This window comes from Pleurodeles waltl, chromosome 4_2, assembly GCF_031143425.1.
Source record: "Pleurodeles waltl isolate 20211129_DDA chromosome 4_2, aPleWal1.hap1.20221129, whole genome shotgun sequence".
NCBI classification, from domain to species: Eukaryota; Metazoa; Chordata; class Amphibia; order Caudata; family Salamandridae; genus Pleurodeles; species Pleurodeles waltl.
In genome coordinates, this window is record NC_090443.1 from 493,732,457 (window position 1) to 493,756,491 (window position 24,035).

General features: G+C 43.3%; 1 protein-coding gene across 19 annotated transcripts in view; it reads right to left on the minus strand.

Annotated features, from left to right (window-relative positions):
* NFIX (nuclear factor I X) overlaps positions 1–24,035 on the minus strand; it is a 1,024,880-nt gene that overhangs the window by 246,404 nt on the left and 754,441 nt on the right. For all 19 annotated transcript variants that reach the window (XM_069231933.1, XM_069231936.1, XM_069231932.1 and 16 more), the window contains one exon: positions 3,781–3,843. In XM_069231933.1, coding sequence (XP_069088034.1) covers positions 3,781–3,843 — 63 coding nt within the window. The remainder of the gene's footprint in view (positions 1–3,780; positions 3,844–24,035) is intronic.

The window sequence follows — 24,035 nt, forward strand, 5'->3', positions numbered from 1 at the left end:
CCTCATCCTCGACGTACCCCGCAACAGCCACATCTCCGCACACCTGAGACACCTGCATTGGCTCCCAGTCAGCAAAAGGATCACCTTCCGTCTTCTCACCCACGCACACAAAGCCCTCCACAACAAGGGACCGGAATACCTCAACAGACGCCTCAGCTTCTATGTCCCCACCCGCCCCCTCCGCTCCGCTGGCCTCGCACTTGCTGCCGTCCCTCGCACCCGCCGCTCCACGGCGGGTGGGAGATCTTTCTCCTTCCTGGCGGCCAAGACCTGGAACTCCCTCCCCACCAGCCTCAGGACCACCCAGGACCACTCCGCTTTCCGGAGACTCCTAAAGACTTGGCTGTTCGAGCAGCGATAACCCCCCCTTTCCCCCCTAGCGCCTTGAGACCCGCACGGGTGAGTAGCGCGCTTTATAAATGTTAATGATTTGATTTGATTTGGAATGCTGTTATCCATACTGCATCGTTGTTTTACAATTCCAAGGTAGCCAGCATTTTAGTTCTAAATGTGGTAGCCACGCTGGGTCTTTAAAACAACAATAGTCTATTTACAATATTTCTGTAATGCAGACACCTACTGCTATGTTTTGTTACTGCAAGCATACACCTGCCGTGTTTCAATGGCAGCATGTTTTCTTTTTCTACTTGTATTATTTTATTTATCTAGCATATTTTGTTGAGCTTGTGTGTTTTATTGTGGCTGTGTCAGAGGGTGAATGCAAGAATGAGGCAGTGGATGGAAGAATGGATTCAGGAGTGAAAAGATGAGTGACAGTGCACATGTAGGAATCCTTATTGAGTGCTTAAACTCATCGGTGACACAAAAACACTTCCATTCATAGGCTAGACCTATTGCCATTGCTTGTTAATGTTATTTCGCAACCAGAGCTCAGGAAACAGCAGGCAAAGAAGTCTCACTGTGCAGACCTCCATTCAGATGCTTGATCTCTGATTTTGAAATATGGTCTTGATTGGTCCCTTAAGTGGGATGAAAAAGGAAAGGGTTTCAAAAAGGGGTGTACCATAATAAGAATAACTAGCAGTCCTTTTCAAATGTTGTGGTCTAAGACATATGAATTGAGAATCCTTTGCTTGTACCCCTCTATTACAGTACTGGGACCAACAATCAGCTCTTGCAATGCACTCGCTGTCCCTGCTATTCCAGAGGCGGCTGTACTATGGCAGCTCAATTTGACCTCTTGCTTTCCGATACTGGGACACAAACACAGCTCTAATTCACATCACCCCCGAGCCCAGCACCTCCTACTGTCTGATCTGCAGCACCAACACCTATTTTAGTGTAAAGCCAGAGAAGAAACTTTGTTGCCAGGCTGCGAGGTGGGAGGGTTGCGTTCTCCAACCAAGTATGCCTATACCCCAAAAGAGATAACAATAAATCTTCTTCTAAGCAGACAGAGAAGGCCTCAGGTAGAAGGACATCCTTCTTCTGTAGTAATACAGGCCTAGGAGCTTATTGAAGAGTGGGCCTGATAGTCCCATTTTTATACCCGGTATCTCTTTTGAACTGGGAGAAGTTACTAGAGTTTTCCCCTCACAGAGGTGTGTGGAATTTCTTGCCTCACTGCCCTGGTCCCAGTTTGTCATGGGACACAATACTGGCCAGTGTGAAGTCCTTTGTGAATGTGCTGGGCCAGTGCCTTTGAAATGCAAGTGTGGTAGGTGACAGCTCCACACCTCCCACACCCCAATTAAGTCAGGATGTCCCCCCCCCCACAACACCCAGATGCTCTATTGTGATACTGTTTGGAATTATTTCAAGGCCAACTTCCAGCTACATCTAGTCATGTGACTCAGGAACAGGCTATTGGCACCAAATTGTTATGAAAAACAAATGCAGACTTTCTACATGTGGCATCTTCAGGACTGTGACTTAAAATCTGACTTTACCATTAAAGAGATTACAACTCCTCAGATTCAAAACAAGATATTCCCAACTGCTCCCAACCAAAAAAATATCACTTATCAAATGTACTAAGGTAACCTAATGTTATCCTACGAGAGAGGTAGGCCTTGCAATTGTGAAAAACAAATCTGAGAGTTTTTCCCAACCTGGACATATAAAACGTAAAAGTGTATGTCCAGCGTTTTAAATACACTGCACTCTGCCCTATGGGCTTGTTTATCATTGACATATGTATTAAAAAGGTAGGTTTAGGGTTGGCAAAAGGTTTATTTTGCCGGGTCGAAAACTGTACACAGGCTGCAATGGCAGGTCAGAGAAAGGTATTAAGGGACTACTTAGGTGGGTGGCACAATATGTGCTACAGCCCAACTAGTAGCAATTAATTTACCAGCCCTAGATATATGGTGTACCACTTTACTAGGGACTTACAATTAAATTAAGTATGCCAATCTGGGCAAGCCAATTTTACCATGTTTACAGGAGTGAGCATAAGCACTTTAGCACTGGTTAGCAGTGGTAAAGTGCAGAGTCAAAAAGCTAACAAATGCAAATTCAGCAAAAAATAGGAGGAGTGAAGGGAAAGAGTTTGGGGGTGACTCTGCAGAGGAGGGCAGGTCCAACATGCTTCCTTTGCATTCTCTAGATTCCAGCATGGAGCATGGCAAAGGCCCGTGTGTCATATCTCTTATGCCCTGGAGTCCTACTCTTTGTTTGGCCAATCAGCACCTTTGCCAAGAGTAACATGACAAGCAGGCTTTTGGGCTATATATTTATTTTGGCTGCTGCCATTAGACTAGATCTTTTTAAAATTATAAGTATAATTTACCTTTTTTTCTCCAGGCCACTTCAACCACTTGCTAACTCCACTGTAAGTGATTGCAATCTGCTTCTTCAGAAGAAGCACATCCAAACACAAAGCAGTTCCCTTCAGTGCCAAGGACTACTGTAGCAGCGTGTGGTTTTGGGACCAAACATATTTTTGCTTTTAACCAATTGTATTGTTTTGGTATGAGCAAGGGCCTAAAAACCATGGTAAAACCTGAAGCATTGACAAAGCCAAAAGGCTGGCACCTAACTTCAGATCTATTAGCTAGATTTCAATGTTGGTACAGTGTGAGAGGAGAAGACGTTTGTGTAAAAATGCAGTGCCGTGCAAAAAGTAAAGAACCACTAAAGCACATCCTTCCTCATGACAACCTGTAAGCCTCGGAGGACTAGGTATACAATGACACTGTTAAAGCAGATTGGCTCGCACAGGGTATCCAGCCAACTGCTGCAGGGGAATGGCACAAAGTAGATCAACTGCACAGGCAGGATGGCTGGGCTTGTGTAGGGCTTGGCGGCCCTCACAGCGGACTGGACCGAGGCAACTATGGGAGAATACCGCACTATGCTCTGGTAAGCTGGACGTCGATGGCCAGTGGGCTATCCTGCAGGGAAAAAGATCTCAGAACTCCAGTTCTAACCTCTAATTAAACAGCAGGAGCTGGAATTCTGAACTCTTAAGTAGAGGCAGCTCTCTTACTTTGAGCTACTGCTCTGACATTTCTTTAGGCTGTAGTAACCACTCTTTGAGCAGTAGCAGATCTGTACCCCTGAGCTGTTGTAGCTTTGTGACCCAGACTACCAGTTTTGATCTCGCTAAAAGCAGCAGGAGGCTTACTACCCAAGCCGTGGTTCTGCTCTGTCTATAAGCTGTAGGAGCTTCGTTACCTGGGTGTTAGGTGTGTTCTCTCTTTAAGCTGCAAGTATTTTGTGTATTTTGTATTCCTCACTGTCTAAGTCAGGGTAACCCTATCTTCTGTGTTGGGCAGTGGCAGGATGCAGGAGTCAGCAGTAGTGGATAACACTTACCATTGGGAGGTGGTTTGATGTCTGCATCTACTTGCTGGTTGGAACTGTCTGACTGTCCAGATTCTAACAAGAAATAAAACACAGAATGGCTTAAAATTAGTATGACTTTATAAAATAAATCAAATAAAATACAGCTTTTACATGTTTACATGTTGCAGTGACTAATGCCCTAAGCAGCTCGAAAGACTACACTGGCTTTTTTTTATTTTCTCTTTGATTCCCCAGTTCGACCTCACCATGCCACCTCCAAGATCCCAAGCTCACTTGAGCCATATGCTGCTAATTAATGGAAAATTGAGACTGTCAGTCCAATTTTCAGGTCCTGTCTAATGACTGCGCTAGCATTAGCTGTCTGCTGTCAAAGATCTACTGTCTGTAACACACCAAAATATGCATATAATGGACTTTTGATTGTTGATTGTATGACTGTGATTTTCCTACTTCTTGTTTGATGGTTGACTTTCTTCTCTATCACATTTTCATTTTCCTACTTCTTGTTTGATGGTGTTCGTCATAGTCCTTAGTTTATCCTATCTCTTCCTCATTTTTTCTTCACGTTGTTCTGACTGGGCGATGTGTTCGTCCACTATGTGTATTCAGGGAGCTACATATTTTTCTTTTTTATCTAGTGGTCCATGGGAGTGAATGTTTATTTCTCCCCCTTTTGTGCTGCTTCCTTTTTTAAATTTCCCTCAAGCTTTCTTGCCATTGCTTACCCCATCCTCACGACTAGTCCATTCTTTTGCCACTGTCATTTGCTTCTTTTTTTTTTAGTTTAACACCCATTCCTTTGTAGCTCCTTTGCTCCAGAAGCTTTGTGACTCCTCCTTCAGGTGTTAGTTTGTAAATATTTTACTTTGTATTTATTTTTTGGAGGGTCTGGAAGCTGCAATATGCTGATAGGCCACTCTTGGATGGCAAATAAAACAGGCATTACCGAAGCCAATAGGCTTTGCCAGTTGTTAGCCCCGGCTACACAGCATTCCTGTGCAGCATGGTTAAAGTTTAAAAAAAAAAGGTTTTGACGTGGCAGTCTGTCTAATTTTATAGGTGCATGCACCACACATGCACACGCCTACAAAATAATGTGGGTGCTTTTTTTAGGTCGAGCCTAGGCAGCACGCAGCGCTGTCTGCAATACATGCTGTATTATTCAGTCTGTGGTCTTTTAACCATGTCCACTCTTGCCATTCGTTCTTTGTTGTGCTTGTCTGAAATGCTTCCTTTTCAATAGAGCATATTTCTACATGTCCCTCCCTTTTGTGCTTAGTTCCCGCACAGGTGGTTTCAATAAAAGAACATTTTTGTTGGCCATCACACTACATCACGCTTCCTCTGATACAGCGTGGGATGGCCCCTCCTCCCATCTGGTTTCGATTTTGCTTTTAATCACAGCCACAATCCTTTCTTCATCGGGTGCTCACCTGAGCGCTTCCTCACTTTGACTCCCCCTTTCACTGTAGCTTCTGTTGAGATGTATATTTTTTAATGTGGCAATCTTATTTTTTATTTTGTTGCATGTTTCCAATAAGTTTTGTACGTGTCTCCTTGTTTTCTATTCATGCTATTTCTGTAGGGTAATACTTATGAGTGTTTTGAGGCATGTGGGTTTGATCGGTTAACTGATGAATTATTAATGCGAAGGCTGAGTGTTTTCCTCTCCTCCTCTCTTGTGATGATATGAAAGGAATTTGTCACCAAAGCAATTAATAAATATAAATCCGTGCTCTTCTCGGCCTCGTTTAGAAAGCTGGCTGTTGGCCTCACTTCCTGAAGAGACTGGTCGTGGCCTTGGCATCGCGGAGTCGGCTCTTGGATCTGTCCTCATCTCAAGTCAGCTCTGGAATCAGCCCCGTCTCTATCCAGGAAGACACGCTGCGAGCCACTATCACCCATGCGAGGAGATGCGCTCTCCTCGTCCACAAGCAAGGCCCGACAGGGAACCAGCCACAGACAAGTACCGGACAGTATCACCCACCGCAGGGAATGTCTTTCTACTATCACCCTCCAACATGTGGAGTTGCTCTCTCCGCGACAGGTAAGAAAGACCTGGAACCTGCCAATATTATCCCCGCCATGAATAAGGGCTTACTAGCTCTCAAGCCCTATTGACTCCTGAGGAGATCTCAATACTGCAGTCTGAGGCTAGGTGTGATGGAATGAGTCCTGAATGCAGACTGCAGCCTTAAACGACCCTGTCTTGAAAGACTCCCAGTATCCATTTCTTGGCAGTCTTCGCCATCGCCCTATGGTTCCTCAGAACTTTTAAATTACTCAGCTACCGACAAATCTGCCGAAAGGATGACAAAGCTTTTGATTTGTTCTGCAAATATTCTGGTTTGCATGGTATTAAATGATACCGTACGTAGTACAAAATACATTGATTTGAAGCTGTTTATATTTTAAATAGGTGGCATCATACGCAATGCAATAATACTGTTCATTGTGTGCAATGCACACCACAAACAAAATTATCTTTTGCCCCTTTCAATAGAAACCATTATCATCAAAATTTACGATGTCATTAGTCTTATGTGAAAAGACAAAAGTCTGACTCTGAGCTTTTTGTGGTTTAACAGTGAGCTGCTGAATGCACATTGCTCTCCTTTGTCAGACTTTAGTATTATAAGATTGTATTTTTAGTGCTGTTGTTCCGTATGTGAAATGGTAGACTGTAATTTTTAGCATGCATGTGGAAGTGATTGACGTGTGGTGCACAGCCCACTCCATGCAGAATGGGTTTGATGAGCTTGAGTTCTAATCATTAAAAATTACGAAATTGCTGCGAGTGATAGATCAACGTCTCTTGCAGTGATCACCAGCGCTTGCAAACTGCTGCAAAGCTTAGCAATCGGTGCTCGGGCTCGCACGTGATGTGCGTGTACCACAAGCAACACTGTTCCAAGACACTGGTACCAGCAACCGGTATGTTGAAAGAGGTGCGCAGGTGGTACGGTACGAAAAAACTAGTGTGCTTCAAAGCACTTGTGGCTTTGGCTCTCTAAAAAAATAATATATCTTAAGACTTGTTCCGTCAGGGGAAAAGGAACAAGCCCATAACAGTACCACCTCAGTTTTCCGCACTTCATATGGGCCCAAAAACCTTAATGTGGGACACTTTCGCCTAAAATGCTCTTCCAGCCCCCTGAAAACTAGGCATTTCCCAAGATTATGTCCTCCTAATATATAAAAAAAAATCTTTACTGTCTTGAAAATATCTAATTGGATTGTCATGTGCCATCCTATCCTAATTCAGTAGATGTTCTAGCACCCAGGATAATGTACTGCTTGGCTAAATACTTAAAAGGTCCCAAAGGTGAAACCTATTGGCTGTGCCAATGCTTGTTTCTCTTTATTTACTAATCCAAATTGGATTGGTAACTACAAAAAAATGACATGCAAAAGTGTTTTTTTTAAGCAGGAATGGCAGCAAAAGGAAAGGTCGAAAACACCATAAGAAGGTGTGGAAGAAACACCAGGAAGTGCAAGGGGACAAATACAGGAGCAGCTTGCGGTGCTAAATTGGGGTCGGCGGCACGCGCGCGGTTGCAAGGGTGTGGGGATTGGGGGAATTCATTTTTTAAAAAAGCTTACATCCGCTGCCGCGGTTACCACAGGGCTGCTCCTCTCCTGCAGACAGGCTGCAGGCACGGGCTCCCAGCCTGCCCTGCGGCCAATCCTGACACTGTTCAAAGCAGCGTTAGGATTGGCTGGGAGCACCCAGGCAGACTGGGAGCCTATGCCTGCTCTCTCCAGCCCGGCAACAAAGTGCCGGGCTGGAGAGAGCCTACTGTGCATGTGTGTTTGGCCAGCCCGAGACGGACGGCCAAACATACATGCGCAGAGAGGGGGAGTGCTGTGCACTCTTCCTAAGTGCTCGTCGCAGCCTGTGGCCATGCCCCATTTACCAAAAACCAATGATAAACATAGTTTATTATTATTTTTTTGTAAAAGGTTTGAACTGCTGCTGCTGGTGGGGGGCAACGCTCCACCGCCATAGCGGAGGAGCTGCGCCTGGACAAATAAGCAAAACTGAGGAGGGCGTGGGTATGCAGACACAACATGAGACAAGTAAGCAACACTGGGGCGGCACGGGGGACATGCAATTGGGAGGGTGGGCGAAGGTAGGAGCAACACAGAAAGCAGAAGCAACAAAGAAGGGCAGGAGAGGGAGCGGAAGTAATATGAGGGTCGGAGGAAAGCAATACAGAGGCATGGGTGGGAAAATGTGGAAAGAAGGAGGGCGCAGGTGGAGAAAAAAGCAATATATGGGGCACAGGGACGCACTGGGGAGAAGCATACTGGTTAGAGAGAGCAACAAGGAGTGCAGCGGTAGAGAGGTACATGAGGGAGACAGGTCGAAAATACTAGCACTCTCACAGAATACATAACACAAAAAGTAGTGCTTAAAAAAACAGTGAGTGGAAACAGAGATGCCAGCCAACAAAATAGATTGTAAAGAGACAATACAGCAGGGGAGCGAAACACAATACTGAGAAGCTAGGAGACAAATAAGACAGAAGTAAATCAGAATGATGGGAAAGCCAACCAATGGTTAGCAATGGGTAGGTTCCAAGACCAGGTATGTTCTTGGTAAGCCACAATTTGTCTCGCAAGCGCTGTCTAGAAAGCGTGACCTAAAAAATGGCAACGTCATCATGCTTTGCCACAGTAGTCAGAAGAGCTGCATGCATGCAAAGTGTTTAAGTGATATGGAGCATCAGCAAACAAGCATTATTTTTGCTAACGTGGGACAGCATTGGAAAAAGAATTGGCCAAGCTAATAGTACTGCATTGCTTTTAAAAGACAAAGCCAACTGGCTTTGCTGATACTTGTAAGTACTGCAATGAAAAGTGCAACAGGAAGAAAGTGGTCTTGCACTTCTCCCATTCTCTCTGCTGAGTAACCTGACATTACTCTTTAGGGCAAGACTGCTTGTTTGGTGAGAATTTACTAATATTTTTTAGGTACAGCCATGTGACTTTACAAAGCAGATAACCCCACCAACAAACAGGCTCTGTTCCCGCTCCATAAGGGTATGGGGATCCAAACAGAACAAATGGAATATTTTTTGCCACAGATTTCAGTATTATGCAGTGAGCGCCCCTGTTGTCAGCTACATATGCCCAAAGTGGACCTCAACCTCCTCCATGACAAAACTGCCTCCACAGAGCCAATGTTTATCTGTCAATGCCTTTTAACTGAGCTGTTTGTCGCCATCTGGATATTTGCAGTCTGACCGACTCAAAACACAAAATTCCTGCCAACCTAGCGCTTTGAAGGTTACCACATAATATTCCTGCCCAAAATCAATGGCCCAGAGTGAGTACAACAGTTATGAACTTGAAAAGTGCCTCTTGCTGATTACAATCGTAAACATGTCACAGCTCCTTCCAAATCTGTAATAGCACAGAGCCACTCTAGACAGTGATTCTAACAACTCTGAAGAGCTAAGTAGACCTATAATGAAGTCCAAATTGTAGCACAACACACACCCATTTCCTTCCTAATAGGAACAAGCTAGGCAATGCCTTACCTGCCTTTCCTGCATCTCTACCTAGCAAGAAGGGGACCAGTCCTGTCAAAGGAGAACGAATGTCCAAAGGAAAATGAAGAAACTCTAGAGGATTTAGAAGATGCTTAATTGAAGCTTTACAAATCACCTCCTAAGCTTCCCTCCGCAGTCAGATCTTCTCCAGTTCCTCACATCAACATTCTAACTGCCAATAGACAGGGTGGACAGAGAATATGACAGAGCCGGGGTAAGGATTGTATGAATTGACAAGAAGAGAAAGTTAAAAACAAATGGGCTAAGAAATAATGACCAACATAACACATCTTTATACCAAAGGCATTTACCAAGGAAGGTGAGAGATGAAAAAATGTTACTAAAGGGAAATTTACCACAGTGGGCAATAGTGACGAGGAAACAAACAGTATCCAATCAAAGGTTCAGTTCAGGGTGGCATCAATGTTGCACAGAACACAAATACGGTGTGGTCAAATACGATGACTGAGGAAACCACATCTTAAATCATTACATAATCTTTGTGCCATATAGGATTCAGGTGATCTCTGGAAACTCTTGAAGGGAAGATGGAAGATTCATTAATTTCCCTTGATAGACTGGGATGTTTGTCCTCATAAGTGACAGGACAACACACCAATCTATCGTTACTCCAGGTGCAGCCGTCTTCCATGGTGACTACGTTGCATTTTATTTTTATAGTTTTCATGAGTGACAATAATTTGCTGAATTCATCATTGTTTAGTCTGAAAATGTTAACAACTACCCATTCACTAATGGACCAATGCTGGTCTTTTACTCCTTATCTCGAGTCATTCAAACAGTTGGGAGTGAGCTTGGTTCCTGGATGTCTAGCCTTTAAAGAAACAAAAGGATATTTCTGTTGCCAAGTTGGAGTAGTTTGATAAGACCATAACATGTCTTGTAGGTGAATTTCAATGGGCTTCCTAGAAGTCAATGCCTGTTGAAGGTATTCTTTTACTATTCTCTCGATCCTTTCAATAAAACTATTACAACTGGGACAGTATGAAGTGGTTCTAAGATAAGATGTTGTATGGATAAATTCCTCAGGAATCTTTTCATTTAGTCTTACATAAACTGTACGCCATTGTCTGTGACTAAAGTGTTAGGAATACTTCCAACAAGAAAAGAATCTCAAAAAAGTTATGACATCATTTGTGGTTGTACAATACATGTCACAACCCACCCAGGGTGTAAATTATTAGGAGAAAATGCATTTACTGCTGAAGCTGAGTGAATGTATTGGGTCTGTTATGTCCAACTTTTTTCAAGCTTTATCAGAAATATCCACAGTGTATAATTTAACCCCTTTAGTGACTTCAGATTTATCAGTCATTTACAGACAGTTCCTCACTTTCCTTTCAATAATGGTATCCATGCCTTGAAACCAATACTTGGTTCTGGCTTTGCTTTTTGTTGGGCTCCTTTCAAGGTGACCTTTAGGGGCCAGATCAGGAATTCGTTCCTAATGGGATGTACAGATGTATTTGCTCTTGGTATATGGTTTCCAAGAATAATGAATTCATCTCTGACTTCCGAAAAGGATTTAGCTTCTTCGGTAGTTCATTGTATTTTCATGCCCAAATCTTACCAGTTATATCTTTGACTTTGTCATGAACGTTTTAATTCTTTAACCATTCTTTCCATTCACATTCCAGCATTGCAGTTATTGAGACAGATAGGTTAGGAAGTCAACCTCTAATTTGCAATCACCCGAAACATACTCCATTTTAAAGTGATAATTCTCCAATCCAATCACCCATTTGGCAATGTGAGGTTTTAGAGTGATCTAGATTCTTGGACATAAGGACAGAAGCTAGGGCATTGTGGTGCGTACATGGGATAAAGTGTAGACCCCAAACATAACATTTAAAATGGTTTATAGCCCACAAGCAGGCCAGTACTTCTACCTCTAATGTGGAGTAGTTATATTCAGTTTCGTTTAGTGTGTGTGAAGCAGGGGCTGCTATTACTTCGTTGTGTTCTATTTAATGAGAAAGTCGAAGCCCCCAATGCTTTTATACTAGAACCAGTGGTAAGTGTGGCTTTAGGGTTTACATCAAACCGACTCAGTGTGGGGACTGTAATGATGGCATCTGCAATATTGCCAAAGGCAGACTGGCAATACTGGTTTCCAGAAAATTGAGTTTGAGTTCCCTTTTAAGTAAACATCGAAGAAGACAAAACAGAGTGTTTTGTACATATCTGGACTTGTATTCTGCCACAAGGGAGGATCTTTGCTCATCTTTATAACCGGGTAGTGAGACACCTTTTACTGCCTCTAGTAAACTGAGTTTTGGTTTCATACAATCTTTTGAAAATGTGTGACCCAAATTGTCATCTGAGCTAACACCTCTGATATACTTCTCCTTTCCATGGTAAAACCTGCTTTACATAACATTTAAAAGACATTTCGCAGGGAGTCATTATGCTCTTTTTCAGAAACACTGTAGATCAGGATTTTGTTTTGGAGGACATTAACATTATATAACTCTCCTAGAGGATGATGCATTATTCTATGAAAAACCACTACCGCACAGACCAACCCAGAAGACATCCTGCAGAATCTTTAGGATTTAAAGGGAGTAATAAAAGAGTTTAAACACTTAGGCCCTCATTACAACTCTGGCGGTCAAAGACCGCTAGCGCTGTTTTGACGGAAGCACCGCCAACAGGCTGGCAGTGCTTCACATGGGATTATGACCGCGGCAGAAGCGCTGCGGTCGCACCACCAGGACTGGCGGTTTCCCGCCACATTGGTTCTGGCGGTTGTAATCCCCCAGGCTGCCCAGGGGATTACGAGTCCCCCTCCCACCAGCCTTTTCATGGCGGTATGAACCGCCATGAAAAGGCTGGCGGAAAGGGGAGTCGCAGGGGCCCCCTGCCACGGCCCCATGGAGCTTTTCACTGTCTGCATAGCAGGCAGTGAAAAGCGCGACGGGTGCAACTGCACCCGACGCACCGCCGCCGGCTCCATAGAGGCCCAGCAGGGATCTCCAAATAGACACCGCAAGAGTGCGGCAGTTTCATCTTGGTGGGCGTCACTTGCCGCCCGCCAAAGTTAAAATGAGGGCCTTAGACTCAGGAAGCAATGTTTCCGGGTGGTAAGCGGAGGACAGGTCTAAGCTTCTGAAGCAATAAGCTATGCCTACCATGCTCAGCATTTCATTGATCCTGAGTCAAGGAAAGATGTCAGCCCACATGTTACCGTTAATGTCTCTCAAATCCACATAAACAGATTTGCTTTCCTTCCGCTTTGGTGGTTATCACTATTGGGGCCTACCATTCTGATCTGTCTATAGACCCTATATTAGCTCGATCTATCAGCTTATGATGTTCTTCCAATAAATGTGCCTTCATTAAGTAAGGAATATGGCAAACTTTGTGCACAACAGGCTTAGAATTAGCCTTGATTTGGAGAATCCTATCTTGTTAGAAAATAATTCAGGGAAATTTTCACACACATTCACATCTGTAAGCTATCTATCAATTAAAAGGACTTGATCAATACTGTTAGGATTTAATTTTATTCCACTCAGGTAGACTGGAGCCACATTTTTCAATGTAAACTTTTCCAATGGTATGCATACCATTAAAATATATCCACATTTTAACCATACCTTCTAAAGGAATGGGCCTTTTTTGTGCCGATGTGGAAGAATGTCAAGCAATTGAAGAACATATCCCTTCTCTGTAAAAGTATATTGGAACACTCCCATGTTTATCGTGAGAATCAAGAACATGAATCAGCATAGATAGATGTGGTTTTCCTTCAAATTCGATTTCACGTGTAGGGTAGCTCACATCATTATTACACTTTCTGCAAGTTTTTCCTTTTGCAGGACAATTCAGACTGTTTGCCAAGGGTGTATTGTAATCACACCTGAAAATCCCAAGCCAGTGGCTTCTTTTTGTACTTGTGGTGTATTAAATTGAGAATCTTATCACATGTACATCATCTTTTTTTGTTATTCTTAATTTCATTTACAATTGTGATTCTGATTTTTTTAACTTATTCAGCCATGTACTTGATACACTTTGCACTACCATCTGGGATTGCGGGTTAAAGGTTTTTCCTGTATTCTTTTTTTAGTGTACCTTACCAACTTATCTTTATTTACTATGAGAATCACAAAGAACACCAAACTGACCAGTGTTAGATAATTCTCTAAATACAGCAATAAATTGGTGACTGCATCTTTTCCTTGCATTCAGCCAACAGATGGGAATGTCTAGGACTAGATTCTGATTATCTCCAAAATGCTCTTCAAGTTTTACTAGAAAGACATCAGGTTGTTCTTCATTCGCCTCTCCTTCCTAAATTACTGGGCCATTTAGATATTCAAAGACTTTCCTCCCATGGATCCCTAAGTTATCCCTACGTTGTGCAGAACAATATGTTGCTTGCATAATGGTGAGAAATGTTCTCCCGAAATAGACAATGACTGAAAATGCTTACTCCACTCTTTCCATTAAAGAACAGGTTTCACAGATTTTTTTAAAAATAGTGGAGGCTGGGACATACCAGTTGCAACAGTAAGGGTTGGGAGTAAAATCCACACAACGGAAGAAAAAAGATGTTATACAACAGGACAGGTTGCATATAGTATCCTAAAGTTTGAAATGCAGATATAGGCCCTCATTACAACCTTGGCGGTCCAAGACCGCCAGGGCTGTTTTGGCTGAAGCACCTCCAACAGACTGGCGGTGCTTCAGAGGGGATTACGACTGCGGCGCTACACACCGCCGGGGCCGGCGGTTTCCCGCCACATTTGCCCCGCCGGTGATAATCCGCAGGGGCAGCGCTGCTTGCAGCCCTGCCCAGGGGATTACGAGTCCCCCTACCGCCAGCCTTTTCCTGGTGGTTTGAACCGCCAGGAAAAAGCTGGCGGTACGGGGAGTCGCGGGGCCCCCTGACAGGGCCCTGTGCAGCTTTTCACTGTCTGCATAGCAGACAGAGAAAAGCGCGACGGGTGCAACTGCACCTGTCGCACGGCCGCAACACCGCCGTCTCCATTTGGAGCCGGCTCCCATGTTGCGGCCCACATCCCCGCCGGCCCAGCAGGAATGTCATTATGAGCACCGCGGAGTGCGGCCGCATTGGCGGCCGCACGGCGTTTACAACTCTGCGGACGGCGGTTGCCGCCTGCCAATGGTGTAATGACCCCCATAGTTTATTTAGTCATATAATACTCTCATCTGTGAAGAACAGAACTAAATATTACCTAAAACTGCAAGGTAAATTAAGGCATAAAGAATATGAAATTGCTGCATACTTTCTATAAATAATAATCCTATAGAGAAAATTGAGTTCTTCTAAAAAAAAGGGCATGAAAATCAAAGAGTAGAAACCTTTGTTTTCCTTGGTTAATACAAAAGATTGGTCTCGACTTTATGGAGCATGACAATGTGAGGTTGAAAAGAGAGGGTTGAGTCCTCTTTCTATGAAAGTGCATAAGGAAGATAAAAAAAAAAATCAAAATAAAGGATGGGTTTTTACACGCTTCTGTCCTGCACAGTACTGCATAGGAGGGCAGCAGCAAGCAGGGCAGTAAGGTATGTCCTGCATAGTTGGTGAAGGTGGTAATGGTGAAGGAAGCGGAAAGCAGAAATATAGCCTGGCTCCACGGTAATCTTCAAAGCTGCTGCTCACAGTGATACAGTTGGAGGGAAGCTCAGCTTGCAGGCTTAAACATCGCTTGAGGTCCCAAGACATTTGCGCCGTCTGGAGCAATTCCTGCGTGTTGCAGATCCCTCATGTGATAAAAGCAAGCAGGTGCAGACATACTCTTAAGGATGCAATGTGCCACCAAAGCTGAAGTAATCAGTTCTCACCTAACACAAAAAAAGCAAGTTGAACACAACAGGATTGACGTTAAGAGGTACTGATTTGTACAGATGACCAGGTCAAATGTTAAGGTACAAAGCGATCACCTTTGATGAGTCATTTACACCAATGTATTCCCGGTGAGCAATTAAGCATGAATTATAGTTCTAAAAGCTGGTAATAATAGTCTCACACAAATGACTAAACAGACAAGAGTTGGTGATCTGAATCATCCAGTAAGGTTTCACTATCTTTTGGGAAAGAATCCTGGTGCTTTTAAAGTCTTGATAAAGTTGAAAGATTTGAGGAGAGTAAAGGATTGTATGACTCATGCAGGATCCGAAATGTTTCCACTACAAGCAATTGGAAATGTTACTGTAATCTAAACCAGGGTACTATCAGAAAAAAACAGCACACTATAGAATCCTACATGATACTCCAGTAGCGTGAGTAGCTTCCTAGAAACATTAGTCCAATGGTTCAACAGTACGAAGTGACTCATCTGACAGGATGTGGTGAGAGGAGCAAAAGGAAAATTAATAGCCAGGAGAGAAGGCAAATTGGCTGTCTCCTGCACGCTCACTTGGTCCTCATTACCCATGAAGAAACAGCTCCAGAGGATGTATAAGACATTTAATTTAGTCTTTACAAATATCCCATTAAGTTCTTTTTTTGCAGGTCTATATAGTGTAAACTTGACCCAAAGTTATTGGAGCACTTTATAACAGCACCAGTTACATTACACATCCATGTTTTTGGTAGGCACGGGGCTATTAAGTGATTTGCCCAGAATCACAGGATGTTGAGCCCTTGCCAAGACTCGAAACTGGTTCCTCATCTCCAAAGTCAGCAGCTCAGGCCATTATGCCACAACCTCTCTTCTCTCCTCAGACCTTCTCCAGTTCCTCACATCAACATTCTAACTAGAAACAGTCTCTAACATCACAAGGCGAATAGGGAATTTGACATAGCAGGCGAAGTAGGGAATATACCAATTTACAAGGAGAAGAAAATAAGGTTAAAAACAAATGAGCTATAATGACCAATATATCAGGCAAAACAATTTTTAAGTCTCACTATAGCCTTACCAGTCAGCTACTGACTGTGCATGGAGCATTTGCTGAATGTGAGAGACAGCAGGGGAGGTATAAACTGTAGGAAACACCTCCGAAGTGCTAGGCAGTAGGGGGAGTCTTACCTAACAAGCTCAACTCTACTCCACTAATCAGATGTAATGAACTGTTTGGTTGTTATGACAAAGCTGGAAGCCCTTGTGGTAGTCTGTGCACTCAGGGCCCAACACCTGCCAGAAACCCCTCAAGGCCACAGACAGATTACCAGGTATTCTGCCATGTGTTGTCGGGTCTGAGTCATGTTCTCCATTCACCCTAAGGTTGTATTGTGACAACCTGTCACTTTTTCCGACCACTGCCATGAGGGTGAGGTCCAATACTGGTGCCACACTGTATCTGATTTTTTGAAAAAATAAATAGCTCTTGCTGAAGTCACCTTTAATATTTATAACTGCGATATCTTCTCTTTGGCACCACCTTTCACACCTCCATTTCTAAAACTAGGCCTTGTCTACTCAACCCCAGTTGCTGCTATGAATTCAAGGAAGCTAATAAGCCCCGCTCACTATTGCATTCATAATGCACAGCATCCCAACAAAACAATGCAGTGTCACCTTTCGACCCGCTACTCAATCAAAAGAGCCAAGTGGATCTAGGCAAAGACCTGGCATAGATGTTTAACACTCCAGGGGCCAAGCATTGGCTAGTTATAGACCAACTTTCAATAATCTTTATGAGGGATGTAAAACTTTCCCAGGTCTATAATTTCCTGACCCATGTCTGCCTGGATAAAGCAATCAAGAGGTTTAGGAGGTCTGACCTCTTTTGAGAGTTAACTTGAACCTCCAGATCATTTTTCTCGCGCAAAAAACCTTAATTTCAATACAAACTAGGGTCAGAGGGTGGTGAAAACAAGCAGTGGCAAAGCCATTAATTAGGTTGTGCCTTGTTCACCTACTGGGATTGTCAATTCTTTTTGCCCATACTGTGCAGCATCAGTTAAGAAAAAAGTGGGGAAAGGTGCAGTGATGCTGTTGCCAGGTGTGGCCACACTATATGCATATGGAACAATGTGGATGCCATTCTCTTTTCTTTGTATTTACTGATTCAAGATCGCGGATAGCACTTATATAGGTAATTAAAAAAAAAAAAAAAATTGTGTGAAAACGTTTTCATATTACAGGACAACCCAGCAGCAAATAAATAAATTAATGTAGTTGGGGGGGCTGGTTGCTGGAGTGGGTTGGCGGTGGGTGGGAGGCAAGCAACAGGGAGTGAGGGAAGCGAGAAAGCTGAGTGGCCCCGTAGCAAATGGCAGCTCCTGGGCCCTTGTAAAAAAATCAGATGTACCACACATGGTGCAGAATCCAGGGAGGTAAGTGAAAGGGAAGCAATGGGCTAGGGCAGTTTGAGGAGGGAAGCATCACCTGACAAGAGTAAGGAAACACATGCACTTTCATGGAGTGCTTAATTCAAAAATAAATAAGTAGTTTCCTAAATGTGACCAATCGAAAGAAACAAGCCATCCAATTAAAAGGATTGTGAGTGCTATGTTAAGAGGTCTAACAAACACTAGAGACCAGCTAGCAGTACCTCACCAGTACTCAAGAGCAGAAGTGATTTGTGGCAGCTGTGAGCATGACATTCTGATCTCTTAGGGAAATCGTGGTGGAATAGATCTTACCCCTTTTCTCTCAGTTACCTTCGTCTCATGCATGCAAAGACAAACAGAAGCAGAACTTGGTTCAATTAATTTTATTGAATGAACTGCATCCTAGATAAAAAGGCATGTATTGCAATGATTAGGATAATGAACCATGATAATAGCAAAGAGGAGACGAAAAAAGTGAAACATAAGAAAAGTCCCATCATAATGTTACAATGCTAGGATTTAGAATTCCTGCCTATACCGCTAAGGTTCTAAATAGAAGCACAGCAGTATTAGCCCTAATCCGTCCTTCAGGACACCTTCGGAAGAAACCATACTTGAATATGGTAGTCGCGAAGAGGGCTGCTGGACTACCGAGTCTTCTTCCATATAGGAAGAAAATATGTTTTGTCTCAGCAGACAGCTGCAATGAATCGGCACCATGTGATGGTAACTTCTGGCTGGAATTTCCCTCTAACGTATATGGTTCAGAGAGGTGTTTTATAATAGAACAGCTGATGTTCTGAGAATAACGCCCTAACTTAAGAATATGTATGTTTCCATGAAACAATAGGGAATGTGATGTTCTGCTTTGTACCAACATTATATTGTACAGCCTTGAGCAAGCACAGAGAAGTTGTGCTAAGAAATGAAACAATTTTCAAGGCAGAGCGAACAACAGATAAAAGAAAAAAACATCGCCACAGAATGAGGCTTCTGCTAAAATAATTAAATGAATTTTTTTCTAGGCTAAAGGGCACAAGCTGCAGGTCTGTAGCTAAAATAACATGCCCATAAAATGATGGTAAAATAACCTCACAACAGCTCTAAGCCCACTGTACATTTTTGGTATGGTCTAGAAGAGGTTTTCGCATAGGGACAGCTAAAACCTGTCTGAAGGCGAGACCTAATAAATGGACCTCAATAACACGCTATTTAAAACAACTGTACTTATAAATAAACATCTGCACATTAGGGCAGTGCAGGGTCAAATTCAAGTTTTTTTTATCACAGAATAGCAAATGAGACACAAGATAAACAGTTTTTATTACTTCACAGATGTACAAAAGATGTAACAATTACTTTACGCATAGAAAGAACACTATAATAGTAGCAATGTGATTTTACTTTACTGCACAAATTTAACACCTTTGATCCTGGTTCTGGTTAAAAAAAACTGTGTTGAAACAAATACACATCAATAAAAATGCTGCAACATAAACCATATATATGCAGAGGCTCCAAGGATGGTATGCTATTTATTACCATTGTTGAGCGAGGGGAAAGGACGGGAGGAGAGATGCTTCCCCTCTCGCAAGTCATGCCACCCCCCTACACTCAACAATAATAGTAAAAAGCATATTACATTCTGTCCATCTCCATACATTATATTTTCAAATGCACTGGGCAGTTCTCTGCCAATAACATGACTCGGACAGTCATCAGCCTGGCACAGAAAAATGGCAGAAGAAAAATAAAACAATGTTTGTAGACAAAAAGAACAACTCAAGCCCCAAAACCGGTGCCATTTAAAAGAGTTTGCAAGTGACCATCACCAATAACTATGACTGCCTTTTTCACTTAATTGCTTTTCAGAGGGACCCCAACTGAAATTCAGAGCAGGAAATTTAGTTTGCTAGTTACTTAGAGTGTAATGGATGAAGAAGTAAACGTTCCTGGCTGATGTGTTCTGCTTTTGTTGGATTCTTTACAGCCATTTTAGAATTTGGCTGCCATTTTAGAGCTGCAACGTGAGGAGCTTCCTCAATGCAAATGCCGCTGACAAGCAGGGGCTCATGAAGCAAGCCTCACCAGGCGCGGACACAAAGGATAACACTTTCTGCAATCCATAAAGCAGGCTTGAAAAACAAAGAGGCAAATAGCTGTGGGCTCTTTCCAACTGTAACTAAGCCTTGTTTTAGTTCTGCAAATATAACTATTAAACGCATAGAAGAAGAACTGATCATTTTTATTGAATTTCATAAGCTTAGCCTGAAAGAATCAAGTCCAGTGCCAGTGGACATATATGAGAATTCACCATTTATGTATGATGGAGCTCATATCTATGATATCAGTTGCTTTAAAAATATAAAAAGTTGAACATCTTAAGTCACTGGACGATTTCCAAAGGATGATGGGAATCATGTGTTTGTGAAAGCCAAAAACCTCTTGTTATCAGAACAGTTATGGGTTTGTTTGTGTTATGCATACCAGGCCCCTGGGTAGGGCGCTCAGTATGAGTGCAGAAAAGTCATCAGCTCCAACAGAATTCTCTTCATGCTTCTCCACGAGAGGAGAACTTTAAGTGGTGCTGCTATCTTAGACGCCTTATAGTGCACTATGCAATTACCCAAGTTCATGCTACAAACAGCCAAATGGTCTTCATTGGCTTCCACTACAATAGAGTCTAAAACTGAAAATATTTATGACTGTGCACAAGACTTTGTTAGCGTGGCATATGAGGCAAATATTAAAAACACTCTTCTAAAGCCCTTGCCAATTCTTGACAGCCTTCAAGACTAAAATCAAATACAACAAGCATAAAGGAACATTGTTCCAGATGCTGGGCCTCCAGCTCTGATCACTCTGCTTAGTTCCAACTCTGACATCACAGTCAAACAAAATATTATTAACACCAGAAGAACACTGTTCAGCCAAGACTTTAACGCCCAAAGATCTACACTGCAGAATCAGTCTTTTATCCCAAAAAATGGGCTCAGACACCAATCTCATCACTATAACTGAGAGCTCTGCCTGTTATTTTGCTGATTACCTCAACCCACCAACGCTCAGCTGACAATAAGAAGACATGTAGGATGTTTTATAGAACACATAAAATGAAGAACTGTAACACATAATATGTTCCACTTCAGTGAACTATGTTCTCATCATCTGGAGTCATATCTTTGAGAAGTATGTGCAGTACTTCAGGTTTTTAAAGTGAGCACAGGGGCCCAGAGTTTTTCTTAGGAACCCAACTCCAAACCTGCCAAATGCCCGTTGTCAAATACCAAGGGTGCCCAGTCTTGATTCCACTGCATCCTTTTTATTTCACCATTGTACACTTCATGTCTCCTCATCCCTTTCTTGCAAGTTTATTTTTCATCCCTTGTTCTTCCTTTGTCACTGTATTGCTATCTTTCTCTGGATCAAAGTCTGATGACAAAACAGAAGTACTAGTGTCCAAAAATTAGTTTCCTCTAGAAAAAAAGAAGTACATAAAATACAACCTGATTGGGAAACACCTTTTATAAATACTAAAATCCAAAAAATTATTGCCAGGGCTTTCCACCAGCAAAAAAAAAACCAAAAGCTTATGGTCCCAATTTAGAGTTTGTCTGAAGGGTTACTCTGTCATAAACGTGACAGATATACCTCCCGTCTTATTAAGAATGCCATAGGCTATAATCCATTTGTAATAAGACGGAAGGGACATCCATCATGTTTGTGATAGAGTAACCTCAAACCAAAGTCTAATTCAGGCCGTAAATTAGTGTGTGCCTCCCTGACCTTTTGTCCAATCACCCTCCTCAGTCTATCTCTTGGTCTAGCTATATAACATCATAGGCCGGGAAGGGTAATAAAAACGTGTCATTCAGACAACGCATGACTGCGTAGTAAGCACGCCGTCTCCACGATCCACGGTGGCTTCATAAGTATCTGCAGACGCCTGGTGAGCCTAGAGCCGTTTTGGCGTGGCCACTTGCAGCCGAGGGTGACGCACTGCGCAAGGAGTCTGGGACAGCTGACGGCCACACCTCTGGGCGCCGGAGGAGCGTGAAAGGAGAGGATCAGGGGCTCTAGTGGGGAGAGAGGACTGGGCGCCTCGGGTTGGGAAGCTACTAAAATGCACAGGAACGCGGCAAGTCTCCTACCCTTTTCTGTGCCCTGACTCTTTCAAGCTGCGTGCCTCAATCCACTGCACACTTTTATCTCAGACAAGCCTCTTATCAGAGAGGCACCAGCTGAACAAGCACACAGATCTACAGCTAGTCAAAGAAACCCTTTCCACGGCCCTCTTTATCTCTCCTTCCCAGGGCTGGGGCTCTCCTCCCTGCCAATTACACAGCAGGGGGTGGCTTGCTTAATTCCTTCATTATAGCACGCTATTCGGCTTAAAAACCCCTTTGCCATTTCAGAAGCGTCCTTAATGTGGAGATTTTAAGTTCACCTTTTGCTGGGAACCTCCCTCAGCTCCTTAATGTTTTCGTGGGACCTGCCAGGGCACCCTAAGAAACAGACTGGGTGAGGCTTAGACAGCCCTTCGTGGGTACAAAGTGGCTAAGAGAGAGGCACGGCTGTCTTGGCACCGAACAAGGACAGGCCTGGTAGGGTAGATGTAGACTTACTTGGGTATTAACATGGACAGGCAGGACAGAAAGAAGTATCACTGCCTGGCACCCAGTAGGGATAGGAGAGCTAGGGTGGAGGCACACCAGTCTTGCTCCCACCAAGGACAGGCAGGTAGAGCAGAAGTAGGCCTGCGTAGAAACCAAGGGGGCAAGTAGCAAGTGCCTGAGCTGTCAGATGAACAGAAAGGATAGGCCACTGTGGACCCGAACAAGAAGAGACAGTGGGGGGTGGAGATGAGGAGGTCTGAACTGAACAAACAGAATAGGGTAACGGTAGATTGATTGGGCTTCCAACTTCGAAAGGGTGAGTTGGTCTTGTTAGGAAGGTCTGGGTATTAAATGGTACACACTTTGTAAGTCACAGCTCACATGCCTGGTAAACCAACTGGCCAATGCATGGTAGGCGGGTCTCAGGACCGGGCAGTAATGGGTAGGGCGGAGGTAGATTGATCTTGGAAGGTTAGTAGATTAAGAAGAGCAGAAAATGCCAAATGAGACAGGAATGTTAGGCAAAGACAAGCCTATTAGGGCAGAAATAAGCATAATAGGGAAGTGCAAGTGTTGCTCGCCTTGGTCCCACATGAGATAGGCAATATAGGGCAGAGTTAACCAACTTGAATTCCCAATGGGATATGGAGTGAAGTAACTGCTGCAAAGTATGGCAGAGTTAGGCCAGAAGGAAAGCTGTACACTTACCAGGTGATCCTCTGCCTATAGGCAGTAATGTATGTTATGAACTCAGAACCAGCTTGGCAAAAAAACTCCCAATAATTGGGTCCACCTACACTTAGCCTTCTGAGACTAAAACGCTGCATGAAGATGAGCCTGCTGCTGTGTTGCAAAATACTCTATACAGATTCTTGTGAGTAAGACAGTCGAAAATGAGCCCTGAGAGACAGGGACAAAAGTGACAAAAAGTGTCTTGTGGGTAAAAAGATATGAGGAATAAAAAAAACGAAGGTGTCCTTTAGTGAAACCAATAGGAGGATCTGTTGTTTGATATATGAAAGACTTCACTGGGTTTGCTTGACCTACTGTTGTCTTCTGACTACAGAGCTGCATAAGACTTCTGGCAGCAGCTTGTGGCGGCGTGGCGGGCCCTGGTTGTTAGGGTCATGTGTAACAACAGCAAGCCAAGTTGCGTTTCCAGGCATCAGTCAGCTTTCAGTCTCTTTTTAGTTTAATGTGCCTCCCTTTGCTTTCTCTTTCAACTTATGTATCTAAAAATAAAATATGTTTTCTCTTTGACTGTCTGTTATTAAAAAACCTATTGTGTACAATAATGGTACTTACACATGAGGCCTTTCCCATCTATGCACCCAAGATCTGAATGTACATCCCCATATGCATTAGGACTGCCCCAACACTACCCAAGCTAAGAAAAAGCTAAATAGGCACCTCTTTAAAGAACACTACTTCACAATGCATTAGTAATCAACAAACCAGCTACGTCTCGTCCAGCTCATTGGTTTTCTTGTCATTCTCATTCGTTTGCTTCTTATTCAATGGCGCACCATCTACTTTTTGTCACTTCGCTGACACAACACTTCTTCACCATGCTTTGGTTGGTTGAGTTGTATCCATCCCCGGCTGTCACCAATGAACTACATTTTCAGTTTTTTCTTTCAGCACTCCATAGGCGTGTATGTGTTCCCTGTGATGCTCCCACCACTCCCATCAATGCCCGCTGGCTTCTCTGTATTGCTGCCCCAGAGAGGGTATTCCTCCTCCATTCCGCATGGCTTCTCTTCCCCCCTTCAGTTTGCCTGTTCCACCCCACAGCTTAGTGGCATTGACTCTTCTCCC